Source organism: Anser cygnoides, chromosome 3 (assembly GCF_040182565.1).
Source record: "Anser cygnoides isolate HZ-2024a breed goose chromosome 3, Taihu_goose_T2T_genome, whole genome shotgun sequence".
Taxonomy (NCBI): Eukaryota; Metazoa; Chordata; class Aves; order Anseriformes; family Anatidae; genus Anser; species Anser cygnoides.
The window spans coordinates 52,078,838-52,098,686 of record NC_089875.1 but is presented as its reverse complement, the minus strand read 5'-3'; the positions used below and the strand labels follow the sequence as shown (position 1 = coordinate 52,098,686).

The 19,849-nt window shown below is 39.0% G+C and overlaps 1 protein-coding gene across 9 annotated transcripts in view; it reads right to left on the bottom strand.

The window, feature by feature from the left end:
• Positions 1–19,849, bottom strand: part of STXBP5 (syntaxin binding protein 5) — a 113,894-nt gene that overhangs the window by 81,161 nt on the left and 12,884 nt on the right. For all 9 annotated transcript variants that reach the window (XM_066994176.1, XM_048067772.2, XM_048067774.2 and 6 more), the window contains one exon: positions 399–480. In XM_066994176.1, coding sequence (XP_066850277.1) covers positions 399–480 — 82 coding nt within the window. The remainder of the gene's footprint in view (positions 1–398; positions 481–19,849) is intronic.

Genomic DNA, 19,849 nt, shown 5'->3' with positions numbered 1-19,849 from the left:
AAATTACTGAGGGATCCGATTAGGGATCTTTGCTCAGCTCACATCTGAAATAGTAGCTATCAAAATAAAATTAACAACCCACTGAAACTGTTGGCACTATTAAAAGCATACTTTACTACTGTAAGGGATAACATGCAACATTCAATTACATGAATAAATATTCCCAGCAAAACAGTTCTTGCCTATAGCAGGAGCACTCTAGAGACAAAGCCAGTTTCAGCAGTTAGTCTAGCAATTTATGTGATTAAATAAAGGTACCTTAATTGTTATCACTGTTTAACAAAAATGATTCTAAGTGTGAATAGTATTTGTATTTTGATGTTTGCTTAATGAGAAGTTGAAGAAAACATACGTTGTATCTTCTCAAAATTATGGAATATAAAAATCATTTTACTAACCTCGTTAATCAGAAACTGAAGCTGGATTATTGCAGCTCCACTGTCATGCTGGCAGTAACATTCCACTCCTGGGCGACCGAAGCTGAAATTGGTACTGTTAAGGAATAATTGTTGTATGCAAATGTAGGAAAAAGAAAAACGTTATCAACATCACTAATATCGTGCTCAAGCAGGCTAATACCCTGCTTCTAGCAAGTGCACTCAAAATACTTAACCACATAGACCTTAATGATCACCAAAAAAAATTCATAAACAGAGTAACAACAGTTGAAAGGCCCATTTTATTTATCCCCATGAAGTAAGAAAATTATGTATAACTGCTAAACTTACCATATTTATTTAAAGGATCCCTTGTCAACAAGAACACACTGGAGGATGATGAAGCAGTTATTTTAGTAGTGTTAAATATCAGGACTAGTATAAAATAAAGTTTATTTAAATAAACATCACAATCAAATGATCTATTTTTTTTTTTTTTAAGTGCTAAAGGAGGAGCTTTCTCTCATTTTTAGATGCTACTTACAGATGAAAGAAGAGCTGAATAATGCAAGGCATATTAAAAGAAAATGTGCTATGACAGAGATAAAAAGATCAGTAGCCAAAATATGGAGGAGTCAATGGTAAATTATGTATAAATGTAAATTTCCAGGATCTCTGTATCAAGATTTCCTGGATGCATACCAACTATGAGATAACAAAAGTGTGCTCATTTTTACTCCTACACATAAATCAGTCCTCTACTTTTATAATGAATATCAAATTGAAGAGGTAACAACATAGATTCTTCCTTATCTCAAAACTAGACTAATTTATTAGTTGCAAAGACTGTATTTCCAGTTTGGTTATCCTCTTTCTTCTGTCATGAAATTAAGGAAATTCTCCAACCTCTAGGAGAGGGAACAGAAATAACACAAGTCCAAATGAATTATGTGAAACAGTCAGTATACCATCATTACAGTACAAACAGGGTTCACAGAGAATAATTTGCCAAAGAGCTGAACACCTCCTGTTTTAAACAGGCATCTTGGAAAGAATGGAAACCATTTCGAAGACACATGCAAATCAGGGAAAATAACGTACAATTTGTTCTCTCAGTACACAGTAAAAGCTAATAAAACATTACAATTCTCACCCATTCTTCAAGCTTTCTGTTTACTGAAAAATTGTTGATCACAACAAAAGTGTATATATATACCCTTTAAAAAAGTATGTACTGCATATATCATTATATATATAATTGTATTGGGTTTACATGGCAAGGGCTTGATAACAGGGGGACTGCAGGAGTGGCCTCTGTGAGAAGAGTCCAGCAGCTGGCCCGTGTCAGATAAGGGCCAGCTCCAAAAGAGGACCCACTGCTGCCAGAGCCAAGCCAGTAAGTGATGCTGGTTGTGCCTCTGCGAAAACAGATTTGAGAAAGGGAATAAAACCTGCTGCACAACAGCAGCTGGGAGAGAGAGGAGTGAGAACCAGCCCTGCAGACCCCAAGGTCAGTGCAGCAGGAGGGCAGGAGGAGCTCCAGGCACACAGCAGCAGTTCCCCTGCGGCCTGTGGAGAGGCCCCTGGTGGAGCAGGCTGTCCCCCTGCAGCCCACGGGTCCCACACGGAGCAGATCTCCACGCTGCAGCCCCCCCGTGGAGGAGCCCCCGGTGGAGCAGGTGGATGTGGCCTGGAGGAGGCTGCGGCCCATGGAGAGCCCCCGCAGGAGCAGGCCCCGGGCCGGAGCTGCAGCCCGTGGAGAGGAGCCCACGCAGGAGCAGGGGGTCTGGGGGGAGCTGCCGCCCGTGGGGGACCCGTGCTGGAGCAGTTTGCTCCTGGGGGATGGACCCCGTGGTACGGAGCCGTGTGGGAGCAGTGCTTGAAGAGCTGCTGCCTGTGGGCAGCCCCCGCAGGCTCAGTTCGGGCAGGACGGCATCCCGTGGGAGGGACCCCACGGGGAGCAGGGGCAGGGAGGGACTGTGAGGGAGCGGCGGAGATGAAGCCTCAGGGACTGACCGCAGCCCCCATTCCTTGTTCCTCTGTGCCTCTCAAGGGAGGAGGCAGAAGAGGATGGAAGGTGTTTTTAGTTTGCTTTTAGTTTCTCAGTGTTCTAGTCCACTAGTGATAGGCACTACATTATATTAATCTCCCTATGCTGAGTCTGTTTTGCCCATGATGATAATTGTTGAGTGATCTCAACCTTTGAGCCCTTTCCACCGTATTTTTTCTGCTTTTTCCTTTGAGGAGCAGGATTGAGAGAGTGGCTGTGGTGCAGCTCAGCTGTGTAGCAGGGTAAAACCACCACAATAATGTATAATTCAACACCCACACCCCACAAATATTTATATATATATATATAAACTAAAATATACATTCACACCAGTGAAAGTGGAAAGGCTGAAGTAACTACTAAGTTTCATGCAAATTAAAACTCAAACACACATCTCCCACTCAGCTTCTAAACAACAAGATACAATGCAAGCAGAACTACAGTAGAAACAAGTCTGCTTCAACACACCTCTCAGTGTTTTACCTTTTCTACTTCAACCACTTTCTTCTCTTAGCTTAATGAATCTGTATAACATCCAGCCAAGTGATAAGAGATATACTAAACAGATGTTGAATAATCCAAACTTAATTCCAGCTTTCTTCCCTGAACAGAATTAGTAATTTAATTTTGTTCTGGAGTGGAAGGGCTTAAAGAGCCAGCTTGCTTCACCTGTTTTTTCCCCTTGTATTTTACATTCTTATCAGTATGTTTCCTGTACAAAGAAATCATCAGCCAGTTCCATACTCCACTACCATTTCATAGCTCTTAAAAAATGTAAATAAAAAGCTTAAAATCCATGTTCCCCACCCCCCCAATACCTTCCTTCACAAACTCAGAATACTTTTAATATAGCAGCAGTACTTTTACAGATTGCCAGGCAAGAAGAAAAATCCCCACAATAACAGAAATTTCAGAGTCGATTAGTTGATTTACTTCTGCCTTGCTCATGCTTCTGCATTCACTTGAATTGACAATTTCTTGTAGAAATAGTCAAAGCCATTTCTGAAAGTGAAATTCAGATGTTTACAGGAACTGAATTTTATGACTTGTCAATTATTTATTTGCACTGACACAGTTTTCTAACAAAAAAAAGATTTCCCAACACCTCCATTGAACATCAGCTTCCAAATTAAATATGTAACACTTGTTCCAAATAAATTGTGGGTGGTGAAGGAATTGAGACTTTATAGCTACCTTGCCTCAAAACAAGAGTATGACCCAGAGTACAAGAGTATGATCCAGAGAAACCCACAGATTCTTCAAGTTACTCCAACCTTCACAAGCTCTATCCTTCAAATGTTCGCCTCAAGCAATTTCTGCTGCAAGTATTTTCTAGAAGCACTATTATAATATTGAAATTTGTATTCACTAGTTAAGAATACTTGAACTTTTGACCAACAATCCTTTAGCATTTTGCAGGACATCTCAACCAGTTCCCTCTCCAGAAATCAGTACATTCGCAGCATGTAAGTAAGTTTATGCAAATTTTAATCGTACAGAGGAAGTTTCTGCTTTTTGACAAGTTAGTGGAAGCCTCATGAACAGATCTGAAAACAGAGTTTGATCTCTTTTACCCTGCTTATGTTTATCAAAAAATAAAAGTGCAAACAGTGCTTGTAGCCCGTCCATTTAGTTCCTCTAACCAAGGATTATGTAGCCTTCACTTTTTCACCTGGGAGCTAAATTTATTCTTCTCGTCTCAAATTATTATCATTCTCCTAATCAGCATTAATCTTCTTTTCTAAAGCAATGCAAAGCCTCCCAGTTTTGTGGGGTATTCTGAGTTGAAAAAGCACGTCACTTAAATACTGACTGTGGAAGGAGAACAGAATAGTTTAGCTAGAAGGGACCTTCAGGGATCATCTTGTCCAACTGCCTGACCACTTCAGGGCTAACCAAAAGTTAAAGCATAGTAAGGAGGGTGTTATCCAAATGCCTGTAAAAACACATGGCTGTTAAAATACCCTTTCCATGTTAAGCATTTCCCAACCAACCACACAAAACACACAGTATTCCAGGGAGTGCAGTTTGTCCAGTTCCTCTATAGCTGCTGCGTATGAATGCTTAAGGCAAGAGAGCTCACTGTACTAAGCAGTGAGCGTCTACCACGTAGTAGTCCTTGAAACAGACAATGATTATAATGGATAATGACAAGACGGGCAAAGCATTTTCATGCTGCAGACAGGAAAAATTCTCTGCCAAAGAACTAGGGTTGCTCAGGAGGAAATAGTCTGCTCAGAGCAGTTTTCTTTTTTTTTTTTTTTTTTTTAAATCAAATACCAATCCTTCCTCCTTCATTTCCACACATTTCTTCCTACTGTTCCTGTTTTGTCCCTAATTCCAAATAGGAGCAAGTAAGTTCGATTAAGAGCTTCTCAGCCGTAGCTGTGATTATTGGTTCTGTGCTCCTGAATGCCATTAGGAAGTTAACCCTGACAAACACTAGCATTTCTGTCTCCCAATGCATGTTTTATGAAAAAGCAAGCAAAAGACAAAAGCCATAGCTAAGAGAAGGAAGAGATAAGGTACTCATGTCCTAACATCAGTGTTCATTTTCCTGACTGCTGGAGGCACAGATCATACCTTAGAGAAGCACATTATCACACAAATATAACATTGTATAAGGACACCAACTTGACTTTGATTTGTAGCAAGAGTTCCAAAAGGTGTTTTTGCCTAACATGTTTCAGACCTAAACTTGCACGTTTTTATCTATATCTATATATATCTTTAATCCAGGCAAAACTAAAGCATCATTTTTCTAGTATGTGTGTTAATGCTGGAAAATATTCTGCTTGAAAAAAATATTTAGAATTTATCTGCATAGGAACAACTCAGTGCACATCTGCTTTTTGCAGTTATGTTCTGAGAATGAAAATTAATTCCTGAATACATATGAAAGCCTCAGAAGAGCAGTCCATTCACTTACTACTTTTTGGTTTTAATTCAACTTACTCTAAACCAGACTAGCGAATATCAGGGTGTTTCTTCACTTATGATAGACCCATCTGACCCTAGAGACAGTTGCAAAACCTGTACCTATATCACTTCAATCCTTAGCATAAGTCAGTTACAAATACAAAACTACATTTATAATATAAATTACCTTTCAAACTATCCCCACCTTCATGTTCATACATTGCAATAAAGTTTTGATAGTTCAGCACAAGATATAGACCATATTCCTGTATCAGATTTGCCACTGTTATGATAGTCTGGGATTTTCAAGACAAATACAGAATTAACAGCTTTTAAAATTCATTACCAGATACCTCTTAAAGTTGTAGCTGTAACACCTGTAGCTGTAACACAATATTTAAACATCAGGCAACTCTAATGGAAAAATAGATCTCCTAGTAGAGGAAGATACATACTACTGCTCTGAATTATGTACAAAACACTAAGGTTGCTTACAATATTCTTATATACACCAGTCTGTAGCATATAGCTCTACAGCACCACAGATTATACCTGCATGTTTACTATATAAACCCTCACAGAAACAACCTCCAAGAACAGTTTATCAGTATACACGGCCAGTCAGCAAGAGTTATGCCAGAAGCTGGGAAGTACCACAGTCAATACTGTCTACAAAACTAGCTTTGACCTTTCATGTCCATTTAATACCAATGAACCGGATAAAATTAAGTCACAGAACATTTTAGGGAGAGTTTTAGATTACATGTCAAGCCTAATATGGTAGCATATCACCATTTAAAAAAAAAAAATTATAGAATTTCTTTCTAAAACCTTAGGCCTGCATAGCATCTTGCTGTGTTCACACCCCTCACCTGAGCAGGTCTTTATTCTTTAGCACATCTCACTATTTATGCCTGCAAAAGTATAAAATAACATTCAGTAACATTTCACATCCACTTTCCTATATGGAAGTGACAACATCAGGCAAAAAAACAAACGAGGGCTTTTGTTATTTACATAAACAGTGCTACAGCTTAAAATGCAATTGAATGAGGAAAACAAACAGCCACATCTCTAAATGAAACAGCTCGCTCTTACATACCTAGAATCATTAAAACTATTTTATCCAGATTTACAGCACTTCTTGCACATATAGACTTAATTTTCTTCTCTGTTTTAAAAATCAGGTCCCTTAAGTTCTCCAACTCTGAGTTTTCCGACCCCTAACTTAAGTAGTGGCCCAGCAAGAGTTACACTCACCTTGCTCAAAGAGTGTGCTTAGGGAAGGTGCAGATGATGAAACATTATGAATAAATTAAACTATAATAAAAATGCACCTATGAAAGGCAGAGATCTTTTATAAATTTAAGTTCAGGTATGGCTCCAAAAGAAAGCTGTAAGACTTCTCAGATTTTTTCATTTAGCAAAATTGTAGTCTTCGTCCAATTTGCAGACTTACTGTGAAGACTGATGAGATTTCTCTTTTCCTGCGACCATCTACATGCCTCTGGATGAATTTGGTGCCATTAAGACCCCGCTTGAGTTTTATCTAATCCTTCCATTATCGAGAGGTACTAACAAAGTAACTCCAATCTTGATCTTTTTTGCCGTAGTAGTTAGGTTTTTTTCTTTGCAGTTCCCCCCAAAGCCTATCACGCTAACAGTAACTACAACCAACTGTGGAATAAAGAAAAATGCCACGAAATAAAACCATCTCCACCGAAAATAAGAGGTATTTTTATTTTAAAAATGCAGAGAATATACAACCAAGAGAAAACTTCATACCACATCAAAGGTACAACAAGGGATAACTGCTAATCTGAAGAAGCGAGCTTTTGTTAATCGGCAGGTCCCATTTTCTTCAGCCTTAAAGCATAAAGCTTACATTGCTGCCTTCCAAAAACCAATAAAGGGTTGCCTCATACACATGACTTACAAAAGTACAGAAATACGCAACATTACTAACACTCTTTCAACACTGAAGAGAAGCTGAACTCACATCTACAGACACTTTTTCCTCTCTCCTCTCCTCCAAGTGCAGCCAAGCACCAGCTCTCCCCAAGTTCTCCCCTGGCGACAGTGATGGCCCCTCAGCCTCCGCACCCTCCCGCACATTTCCCCAGTACAAGCCAGAAGTTTCAAGGACAGGAGCTGCAGCCACAAGCAGGCCTGAGAAAAGGCAACAGGGCGAAGAGAAGCCAGGACAAGTGTCTGCACAATGCAGGCCCCACTAACTCCCACTATTTCTTCCGGAAAAGAGCAGCCACACCTCACAGCCACCACCCTCTACGGAAGTTGAATAGTTTACTGCTTTGTTACAAGGACCATGGTGCTGTCCTCTACATTTCCACACTAAGTACAATTAGCTTTAAAACTGAGATTAAAGGTTGCCAGGTGGGAATATTATCAAATTACCAGCAATAGCTGACTATGGGAATTCCAGCTGGACTGTTGCAATGCATTCTCCTTCTGCCAGCTAAGAAGTGGAGAAGGCAGGAAAACTGACCTCAAGGAAACAGGATAAGGAAAAGGAAGATGCCAGATACAGACAGAAGACACTGGCCGTAATGCCTGTGCATCAGATATAGCACTTGCTGAATTAGCTGATACAGTTTGACCTAGTTACTTGGACAGAAAAAACGTCAACATTATACATTGTATTTGGAAACCAACTCAGGCGTCCCTAGACGGTAAGGAAATAACTTCCAGGCAACGAAAAAAATCTACATTTAGCTTCTTTCTATTAGTCATAAAGATGAAAGTAAAAGCAAGGCACCTCATGGTAGAAAAGACTAGGATCTCAGTGCTGGGAAAACCTTTTGCTAACCTTCCAAAGGTCTTCCCTTCCTTGAGAGAAGAGAGGGAAAAAAAAAAACAACAAAAAAAAACCAGAACTAACACTCAAAAAAACCACAAACACCCAGGAAGGTAAGTTCCTTCCACTTATGGTCTCCAAAGAGACCATTTACACACCAAAATAAAACCATTATGTTTTTCTCATTTCCAAGGAACCTTAGCATTGTACAAAGTTTAGGTATTTTTGAGAGCAACTGTACTGAGTGCTGAGTGTTTTTCTTTTGTTGTTTGTTTTTTAAATACGGACACTGAAGGCTAAGAAGCCACATTCAGATGGGTTATGTTTGTCCAACAAAGTATTTGAGATGCACTGAGTTCAGTGTCCCAGAGGGTGGAAACCAACCAACTAAAAAAAAAAAACACCACACAAAAAAAACATAATTTCCATTGTCCAATTACTACTGGGGAAAAAGGGTGACAGCAACCTGGGCAATCTACTCTAGGTGGCCCTGCTTGAGCAGAGGGAGCTAGACCAGATGACCTCCAGAGGCCCCCTCAACCCCAGCCATTCTGATTCTGTGAACAGGTGTGGTATTCGAACAGCTCTTTTAGATCTTAATCTTGTTATTTCAAATGCCATATTGGCTGAACTACTGCTGTTTGCTCCTCCAGCTGCAGAAATTCCACTGAACCGGTGACTAGGCAAGCCCCTGGAACAAGGCTTTCTCAACTTCCAAATCCGTCACCGATAACATCGGCTCCTGCGTAAATGCAAATCATCTTCCCCAAGCATTCACCTTGTTCATAAAACAGCCTCAGCTCCTCTAAACATCAGGAACCAAATGATTCAATGGCATCTTTAGAAAAAAAAAGTCTTAGATGGACAGGGTGAAAATAGGCAGGCAGTTGTAGCAATCTCAAAGCATAAAAAAAAAAAACTTTTTTTTTCCTTAGCTTGAGTTATGTCAAAATTGTATGTCAATTATTGAACTAGCCTGCACAGAAACTGATCCATGGTGGATATTGAGCAGTTATATCAGATTTGTTTTCTAGCAAATAATAGCTAAGAGTCAAAATACTTAAACTTCAAAGCTACTTACAAAAACAGGCAAAAATACAGCATTTCCTAAACAGCTTTGAAAAGTACCAGTAAATTTTCTGTAACAGCTGTATTTGGTAGAATTTTCTCATGCCTGCCAGTAAGAGGCAATCTTTCTTGAGAATAAGATGTAAACTAGGTAGTACAAACAGGACAAAAGCCCAACTTAAAAAAAAAAAAAGGAATTGTCATTAAAAACAATTTTACATACATGTAATTCAGAGATAACAATGCATGTCATTAATTCAAGGGGCAAAATCATCAATTTAGATTAAACAGAATTTTCAAAAACCCAACCAGGTTACTGGATTTCCTTGATATTACTCATTTTATTTTCTGACAGAATCTCATCCAGGTCCTACTACTTGAGCCTAAAAGCTATATTTCAGCACTAACAACGCAAAAAAAAAAAAAGAAAAGGAGATTTATCTGGCATTTATTCACGTGGGATGGGAGGGAGGGAGAATGGCAGAACACAAGGGGAGAGAGAAGGAAATTGCTACAAATATATTTGCATAATGGTTCCTTTGACTACACAAGATGTACTGAAACGGGTTGTAACTGCTAACTCACTGAAGTTTTTTTTGGAAAGGCTATATACGGAAGAATAAAACTAGCAAATCATTACATACTTCGAAAAACCTTTATCAAAATTCAGAAGCAAGTCTTTTTATTCTGTTACACGCTTCCAAGTCCTGCTCATCTGTCATCCATTTAAAACTGTTTAATTTTAATTACAAATATCCTATCTCATCCATCCTTTTGGTAGCATATGCTATATCACAACATTAATAATTAACCAGGCTTTTTCTTCTTATGTTCACAGCTTCTTGGCCACGACTGAAGGCATGGCCATTTTATGCTTAGCTCTCTTCCCTGTGTCCAAATATTCCATACAGACATTGCCAAAAACAGCATTAACAAATGTAATGTGCTGAACTAGATGTTAAGTGAATTTTTATATACCTATTTAGTTTAACTTACAAAAGCATAAAGAACCACATATATTACCTTATAACAATAACTTAATGTTATCACAGAATATAGCCAACTCCTGCCCAATCAATTATTGTCAATTAATGCCAATTTCTGACAGTAAAGCAACTGTTAGGTCCAGAAACATGTCTCATCCCCTATTTTGGGGAAGACAGAATTATCTAAAATACTTCCCCTAGCGCTTGCCTGCCAAACAAATCTTATTCAGTTATTTTTCAGTCACAAAACACAAGATATTCATGGCAGAAGACACTAACCGTTAGAATTTCATCTCAACCTCATTCAAATCTAAGCCCATCCTTCAGTTCCCTCCCTCCAAACTGAGCAGCAGCTAGTCCAGCCTGCTGAGTCCCAGTTTCACTTCTACCTCATTAACCCTTTAAATATTTTTTCCCAGAATAAGAACAGATAATATTACAATTCCAACATTAGCATAATTTCTAATTTTGCACATCACATTTGCATTTCAGTGCTATCAAAGCAGTGGTGCCAGTTTTATGGAAGGCTAGCTCAGTATTACCACCACAAACGCAAAACTAAGATACAACGCAAGCAATTCAGTAGATGGCACTCTTTCACAAAAATCAAGAAAGGAAACTGTCCTCACAATAAACAAATGATTACCTTGAAGCTGCAAAGCTTATTTTTAATATGTAAAAACTGTAAATACTCATTGGAGTGTTTAATATTTTGTACTTTTCATAGGAAAATGTGTTTGGTTTTTTTTCATGCAAAAATATTGAGGCATTATCACCTTTTTGTCAAAATGCAATTCTATATTGCTATTTTGTCCAGACGTGTGCTATTACAGAGGTCCATTTCATATCACAAAAATAGCTGTATACCACTGTTACATGAAGTAATGTTTTTGTGGCTTTTGTTTACTAGAAGCCAGTCTGAGAAAGACTACAAGGTTGAAGTTGTTCCTAGAAGCTGCTTATGCAACCTTAATTCAGTATCTCCTGAAATGCAGAAGATCCAATGGTCTTCTATTAAAAAAAAAAAAAGATTATGCAGTATTTCACTATCACTAGTAAACATTTTGCATGATTTAACTTAAGCTTTATTAATAGTGTCGAAAAGATAGACGGCCATTAGATCAATTTAAAACAACACAATTCTTTAATATTACTAAAACATGAGTATAGTACTAAATAGAAGGCTTCCCATTTCATCTCAGCTCTTCTTTTAAAAGTTTTTGTGGATGGCACCTTACATCCTGCTCCCTCTCATTGTACTTGTAGACTTCAGATAGTTCCTTTGGCCACAAGAAATGCATCACCCTATGCTAAACAGAATTCCCGTGAGAGCATGAACACAGCACTACTGCTTGGTATGGCTGTGCATGTCAAACATACCTTTTATTAAGATTAGGAAGGACAGAACTCATGGAAGTCTTGTAGCACTGCAAGTATCCACTGCCTAATTTAAGACTACAAAATGATGGAAAAAAGAACATGAACAGAACAGCCCAGTCCAAAGTAGTTTTCCAAAGCATGTTTCCTGAGGTTTTTCCAGGTGGCATTTGACTGCATGGAGGAATGCTACTACCTTGCACACCTCACTTCTTTAAATGAGGGTGGGTTTTTTTGTTTGGTTGGTTGTGAGGGTTGTTGTTTGGTTTTTTTTTTGATAGTTTAGAGAATCTGTTCATCTTTTAACCCTGTGCACTTCCACTTCCCATCATATTCCATGTAATATCTGGTATTTAAAGCAGTGCTCATCTGCCCTGCTATCACAAGAATGTTTTACTTCTTTGTAATCTGCTAGTAATTTTTAAGGCTGAAGAATTATTTTGTTCAAGTTCGACAGAAAGGAAGAAGTCTTGCAGATCACGTTTTCCTGTAAGCTTTATGAAAATAGGAAGCTGAGAAGAGAGGAGAAACCCAGATTAGATGCACAGCCCACCAAAAGGGCCAGCATTACCTCAATATCCTAAAATAGAGGCTCTGCATAAAATGCTGCAGTCATGGAAAACTGTTACACACACTGTTAACAACAGTTACCACACACAGGGTAATTCTATTACAATAGAGAACCATATGATACCAGGTTTCACAGATCAAGTGTCTCAGCTTTTTTCCCCCAGATAAAGGTAAAGGAATACCCACATCCTTTAACTCTCTTCCTATAACTGAAGCTGTTCCAGTCCCAGGAAAGGGGAAACAGCACTCTTCATACGACAGCTTGAAGGAAAACATACATGACAACCTGCATCTCTGGCTAAAAACCACAGAAGTATACCTGTTTATGCTGCCCAGCTCTTCCAAGGTTCCTCCACAATCCTGCAGCTTAAATGAAGTTTCTAGCACAAATTCTGCAAGAATGACATTGTCTTCAAAAAAGCCTGCACTGAAATTTAATAGTTTGAAATCTGATTTATGAGGATATGAGGAGCAAGGAAAGGGTCAACACTGGGGGGGGAAGCTGAGCATTTGTCTTGCTGCATAGTCTTAGAAAAGCTGCAGAAGCAGACTAGAGCTTTTCCTTTCTACGCAGAGTGCTGCTGTGTCCTTCACTACCAGTCTGCTCTCCAAATGCCAGAAGAGATCATTTCCACCCCTTCTCCCCTCACCTGTCCCCACTTTTTTTAAACGGTAAAGAGAAAGAAGGAAAGATAAATACCAAGGCTGTACAAAGATCTACTTGAAGAGAAATCCAGCTGGATTCTTCAAGAAATTGTTACCTTTAATTGTATTTTTACCTTTTTAACTTGTTAGAGTAAAAAACTAAGGAAGTTTGGATTGGCTTTTGAGCATTTTAGTTCCAACTGGAATCTTTTCAGCAACTCATTTGTTCCTGAGAACCACTCCAAGAGATGGAAACAACCACTGTTCTACCTATTACAAAAGTCAGTGATTCTAAAAAAGAATAGTTGCTATTATCATTACTAGTCCCAGTACTACTTCCCACCCCAGCCCCCCCCCAAAATTTAAACACTTGCTGTTTCTAGTAGACTATCAAACCAGTTCAGAGCTTTACTGAGGTTTTAATTTCAAAGCCTGAAGTTACAGATGCCAGAGGGGTTCTCACCTTTTGTAGGTAAATTTCCAGCTGTAGAAAACAGTGCTGCAGAAATGCCAAAACAGGAAAATATCCAGGGGCTCAGACAAGAGCAGAGGTCTCTGGAACAGGGCTCCCCACCCAAACTCAAAAAGGTTTCTAAGCAACAAATTCATCCCTTTAAACTGAATCCAGCCTAGGAAGTTAAGACCTGCTTCATGTCAGGAGAACCCGCATTGATACAGTGTAATTCACTGCTTTAAATGTTCCAATTAAAACTTTAAAAAACAAAACAAACAAAAAACACCGAATATTACATGGATTCTTATTACTCAGCAATAGTAAGAAAGTGAAATTACTTGTTAGGCTTCATTTCTGTAACGCCTTCCATCAAAAAATATTCCAGGAAACCACTAATGCAACTCTTAGCCAAATACTGAAATCACTAGAAGTTGCAACACGTAGTAGTTTTACATATGCTTTGCATGGTAAGGAATAAAAGCCATGGGACGCTCAGATATAAGATGATGCAATAAGCATTTAAGTTGGTATCTGTCATACTGGGATGATGTTCTTAAACATATGCTAGAAGGAAAAAAAATAGAAACAAGGAGGGAAACTTTTTTTCCCCAAGAATTAGGTAGAAAAGTTCAAAGAGAATAAATACCATCTTTACAAGATACCATTCAGAGTTTATTACTGCCTTCAAATGTGGGCATACTAGAATGGCAACTCTTTAGGCAGGAACAAGCAACCCTGTTGTACATGCACAGTTCTTAGCAGATCTGTGGGAACTGAAAAAAATGAAGAAAAGGATTAGCCTCCCTGCTAGTAAAGAATTCCACTTGAGCTAAACTCAAGTCAAACATGTATAAAGAAAAAAAGCTGTCTTCCCCTACAAAAAGAAACTTTATTGGGCAAACTGCCTGCAGACTCATTTTATTTCTTTCAAGCGCTACAAGTCTGGAAGTGTTTTGCCTGCAATCCCAACTAGTTTTGCATCCAAGGGCTACAAACAAAACCTGTTTGATACACTAGCACAACAAGTCTGATTACTACTCGGTTTTCCCACGAATGGCCAAGGTCCCAGCTCCAGCCTCCAGGACAGGCTGATTAATCAAGAATCACCAACAAATCCCCCCACACGTTCCAAGTCCGTTCGACTCTAAACCTGGGAGAGCAGGTCGTCTTCAAAGACACTCTGCCATCAACAGGGCTGCACAGCACAGACAAAGAAATGTCTCAATAGAATCAAGTGCCATCTCTTCCCACAGGCCACATACATAAGCAAATTTGATCCTCCCTGAATCAGAAAAGAAAGAAGAAAGTTTGATTATTAGGCCCAGACTACTTGAGATAGTTGCCAAGAGCACATCTGGGCTGGGTGCTGGAAGAGGCCACTCACCAACAAGTGCTATGATTAACTGACAAAAGCAGCACTGTACCAATGAACACTCAAAAACTGAAACAGTATTTTTGAAGTGACTCCATTAGAAAAAAAAAAATCACCTACAGACACAGAAAACTGCAAACATTCATGATAAAGACAGACCAACTATTCTTTTTTGAAAGATAAACAGACTACTTCTATTAAGCAAAATTTCCCGACATACAAAACAGCAACACTCTTCTCAAGGGGAACAATTTCCTCAAATACAAGTGAGAAAGGAACACTATTTAAGACCCCCACATTGGGCTGACCCCCCACACTGCAGTCACACAGGGACAAAAATGACACAGAGAATGGCAGTTTTATAAAATGGCTACTAATAAAGACAACCACAGAAGTAACAAGGAGTAACAAATAGTCCAGCACTGAGCTATTAAGATACTTGAGGTTGCTTGGTGCTTCAAAAGTTATTAGTAGGAATTGAAAATATTTATAGAGATTCAGCATCCCTCACACAGACTGCATTTATACTGGTCATCTTAAGGTGTTTTAAAAAGACAAAGAAGTATCCCCAACTGAGTAATTTCATTAGGAGTAAACCTCCCCCCAAATTAAGTACATTTGTAACATTTACAATAACATGCTTTTTAATATAATAGATGAGAGATTTCAGAATACAGTTGTGTTGGTTTTTTTTAGAAAGTATTTTAGAAAGTATTTGTGTTTTTTTCTTTGTAGAACAAACCAAGTTTAGAACAGAAAACACATCTATCATCATTGATGTCAAATTTGAGTACAACTACTGTCATAAGATGCTATCATGTTTTAAGAGTGGCACAAAGTAGCTTTCCCCCCTCAAATCTTACAACACCACTAGCTTCTGACCTTGCTTAGCACTCTGTTCTAATTGCAATAAACTCAGCTACAGCCAAAAAAAAAAAAAGAGCAGGAACATTATCAGATCACAGTATGATTATCACATTCAAGTTTCCATACCAGCTTCTTTGACATCAAAACTCACCAGTACGCCACACCAACACCCTTGGCATTTTACATTACGCCAAACCACAGAAATTGTTTCATCAGCTCTTTAGGCATCAGACAAATTTTGCTTAAGCGGCAAGGATTATCCCCTTGCCACTAGACAGTACAGGCTTAGAGAATTTTAATCTGTACGCTGTAAAAACAATCGCCATGCAAAATACTGAGTTGAAATGAAGACGTGTGTGCAGCCACACAGCTAAGGATGTCTTTCCTCTGACAGGAGCCAGCCAAAGACCACAGAAACCACTGCACCGACTCAAACCAGAGGCCCACACAGTCTGGCACTGTCCCCTACACCATCACTATGTGCTATGTAAGAACAGCACACAAACATGGCCACTTTTTGCAGCCTATTCTTTTTCTACTTCCAAACCACCCACAGGACTGCTGAATCAGGTATGTTAGAGGGCAATCCCCACCTAGTCCTTGTAGCATGTGCTTATAGACCCAGTGGCTCCAAGTTTGTTCATTCCCCTCCTGGCTGCACTGGCACAACCTGCCTCCACCACCTCCTACAGCAGCAAATTCCACTACTCGTCATATTCAGATTGAAAAATGCTTTCTACCATCTCTTTTACATCAGTCTAGAACTATGTTAGTGAATGCTCCCTAGTTGTTGTACTGTGGAATTTGCTGAATGACAGCTCAGCATGCATTTTAACCACTCTCCTCTTGACTTTACAATCCTTGATCACATTTACCCCTTCTCCTCTTCTCTAAACTGAAGAAACCAAGCTTTTTTTTTTTTTTTAAATCTTCTTGTAAGGCAGCCTTTCTATTCTCAACCATTTTAGTCTCCCTCCTCTAAATCCATGCCACCTTTCCTAAAATGCAGAAACCAGAGAAACACGGGACTCAAAATGTGGGCACACCACTGTTTTATACAATAGCCAAGTGATGCTTCTTTTTGTTCACTATGCTCTTCCACATGTGTCTTGGGCAAATTTGGTAACAACAAACCAAAAAGCCAAGCTTCAGTAGCTGGTTCAGAAAAAATACACAGGCCACTCACTGATTTGGAGGTTTGCACTTCAACTTCTGCAACCAGTACGTGTCAAAGATCTAGTTTAAGCCAATCCTATTTTACTTTAGCGTATAATACACCTTACACTTATATAACACTTAGTGTATTACATATTTCTAAGCATATTTAATATATAATATTATATTCAAGTAAATATTCAGTTGAATTCAAAGAGGTGAATTGCTATGAAATTATACCCAAGACTTAAGAATTAAACATTTACGTAGCACTCTTGGAATTGAAGTAGAATCTCCCAAGTTTCTGCAGCCTCACTAGGAACTGACCTTTTTCCTCACATCAGTCTTGAAAATAGAGGAAGACTACGTTTGTAAAGGAAAACACAACTTTAACCTGAAAGCTTGAAGGTAGGCAACAAGCACTTGATTTTTTTTCTTGTTTTAGAAGCTATCCTTATTAGAAAGGGTTTCAGTAAAGTAACAGCTAAGTCTGTAAGTATTCTACCCAGGTCAGAGTCAACTAGACACAGAGAAGCTAAGGTCATTTTTGAGCACTTCAGGGATAAAAGCCTGCCCATAACCTCAACAAAGTTGTAAGGATTTCTACAACTTCTGTCAAATGAAATGAAATGCACCGGGTACTTCTCTTGCAGCCGGCTCCTGTTTGCCTGGAGGAACTGGAGAGTTGGACTCAGTGATCCTCGTGGGTCCCTTCCAACTCCGGATATTCTATGATTTTATGAAGTGGTGACACTGACCACCTGTAGTGCTTACTATGCCAAGACAGATGCCCTGACCCTCAGGTGCAATAGTACTAACAGCTTAATTTTTAGCTATTTTAGAACAGAGCAAACCTGTTAAGAATACAATTTTTAGTGACTACCAAATACTTGTGTTTAAACTACACAATACCACCACTGGCCCCTTTGGAATTCTAATCACTGGTATTATAATGGATCTAGCTTTAAATCAAAAGTCCACTCTAAATACAGCAGGGGACCAAACAGGTATCAATGCATTCAAATATTTAACATTAACCCTCAAATTGTGGTCTATGTACTTGCAGAGCAGTAAAGGTTAGTTTCTACTTTCTTAGAGCTGCAGAGCTGTGTTTGCAAACTGCAGTGACAGAAGCCTTTATGGCTGTTAGCACTAGTACTACATTGTATGTGTTGCAAGCAACTTCCCTGCATTAAATACATGTCTTCACTAAGTTTCAGTCACTTTTTCTGTAGAAAAGTATACGAGGTAAAGAGGCTGCACAAATGCCCTCAAAAACCTGGGCAGGAAATGATAGAATTCACTGTTAGTTATGCACAACAAGACCATCATGAAATACTGGAACTGCTTCTGTTTATTAGCTAAAATGCAGAACTGCAGTTCTTCAGTATTTTCTAAGTGAACTTCACTGTTACTACCTTCTGGTGTGCTGCTCCTCCCACTGGGAATTGCCAGCAGAAAAAACGTACGATCAGAAGTTGGACAGCTTGCTGAGGAAAAGCCACCACCTCTCCACAATTTATCTCCACCCCCGCCCCAAGAACAGCATTTATTTGATCTAGAAGTTACTGACAGAATGTTCATACAGAAAACAAAACAAAACACACAGTTCTTTTAAACTGCCAAAGTTCTGAAGTTAAGTAGTTTTTGTCCTTTGCAACTGAAGTAAGAAAATAAGGTTATAAAAGTTAACTCCTGCTGCCTCTTCCTCACAGCATCCTCCTCAGCACGGATAAATTTCATTCTTCTATTCTGTCACTGTGCACCACTTTTTTTTTTTCTTTTTAAACAGTCCCTCTCACTACTCAAGCAATTGGGACTATATTCATAGTACTTTGATACTTTCACAGGCAGTGCCTGAAAGTAAATGGGTACAACAGTCAAGTACCCTATGTCAACAGCCACATACACCGTAGAGAACTGAAAAAAAAGTTTTGAACCTATATGCTTTTTGTTTGCTTTGTTGTTGTATTTATTTATTAACAGTTACAAGTATAAAACAAGTTTTAAAAACCAGAGTATTCTATGGGAATGGCTGCTATTTGAACACTATTTCCTTTGGCCAACAGCCTTTATGAAAACACAGGGACACTATCTTAAAGAGGAAGGCTATTCAATCTCCTTTCTCCAAGCTCAGTAAACTCACCAGGATTTCTTCCAAAAATGTTGTGCTTGCCACCTAATTATTTTAACAAATGAAGGGATATTCACCTTGCCAGCAAGAGATCTCATTATATTTAGTCACCTAAATGGGAATTTATTGGGCAGGGGTGTAGAGGGAAGAGTTGTATTTTGCTTTTTTGGGGGCTTTGCTTTTTATCTGACATCTAAAGGTGGCTGTGAAACTAATTTCACTGTGCCAGTTTACTGCACAAGTTTCATACTTGTACAAAAGGGAATGCTGTGCAAATTACTGTTATGCAGCTCACTCTGCATATTAATAAGCATCACTAAAGCTTTAATACCAACACTACAAAGTTCAGTCAAGAATGTTTTTCAACTGTGAAGAACATCTGTTCTGTTTAACAAGGTACTAACACTGGATAGAGCATATGCTAAATAAAATACAAGCATGTTAATCCTATCAATTTAACATTAAGTGATCACAAAAATTCAGCATTCTATTCTTTTTCCCTAATGAGCAAGTAGAAAAATGCAAGTTGCTTTTGTCCATCTGCTGCTGAGCTGGTGTTACTAGGCCACAAAGAGGCAGAACCTTCAGCAGAAGAGGCAATGAAAAGCATTAGATACCAGGTGGATTACCTCTTTAGTTGGCTGTTCCCTAGGTGTTAAACATTTCATTTTAGCATGAACCAAAGATATAGTGTTAATAGAACACATACAGAGTACATGCCTGGAAGCAGCTTCAAGAGGCTGCGCAATGCACCTCTCTGCTTGAAACAGCACCAATCACATGAACTAAAGCAGTAGCTCACCAAGCAGAGCTACAGAGGCCTTGCTTTGGACCTGCATCCTTTCCTTAGTTACTTGCTTTCCAAAGCTAAGGCAGCTCCTGTGGACGCTTTTCAGGAGAATACAGGAGCAGAATGAGACAATTACATCTTGGGAGAAACCTCATGAAAGGGTGAGTCTGGTCTACAGTCTTCTTGGTGGAGAACCTGAGAGTCTCTCCCCCTCCCCTCTCCAACCATGCTGCTCTCGTGAGCACTGCGGTTTGAGCGAGACCTGCTAAG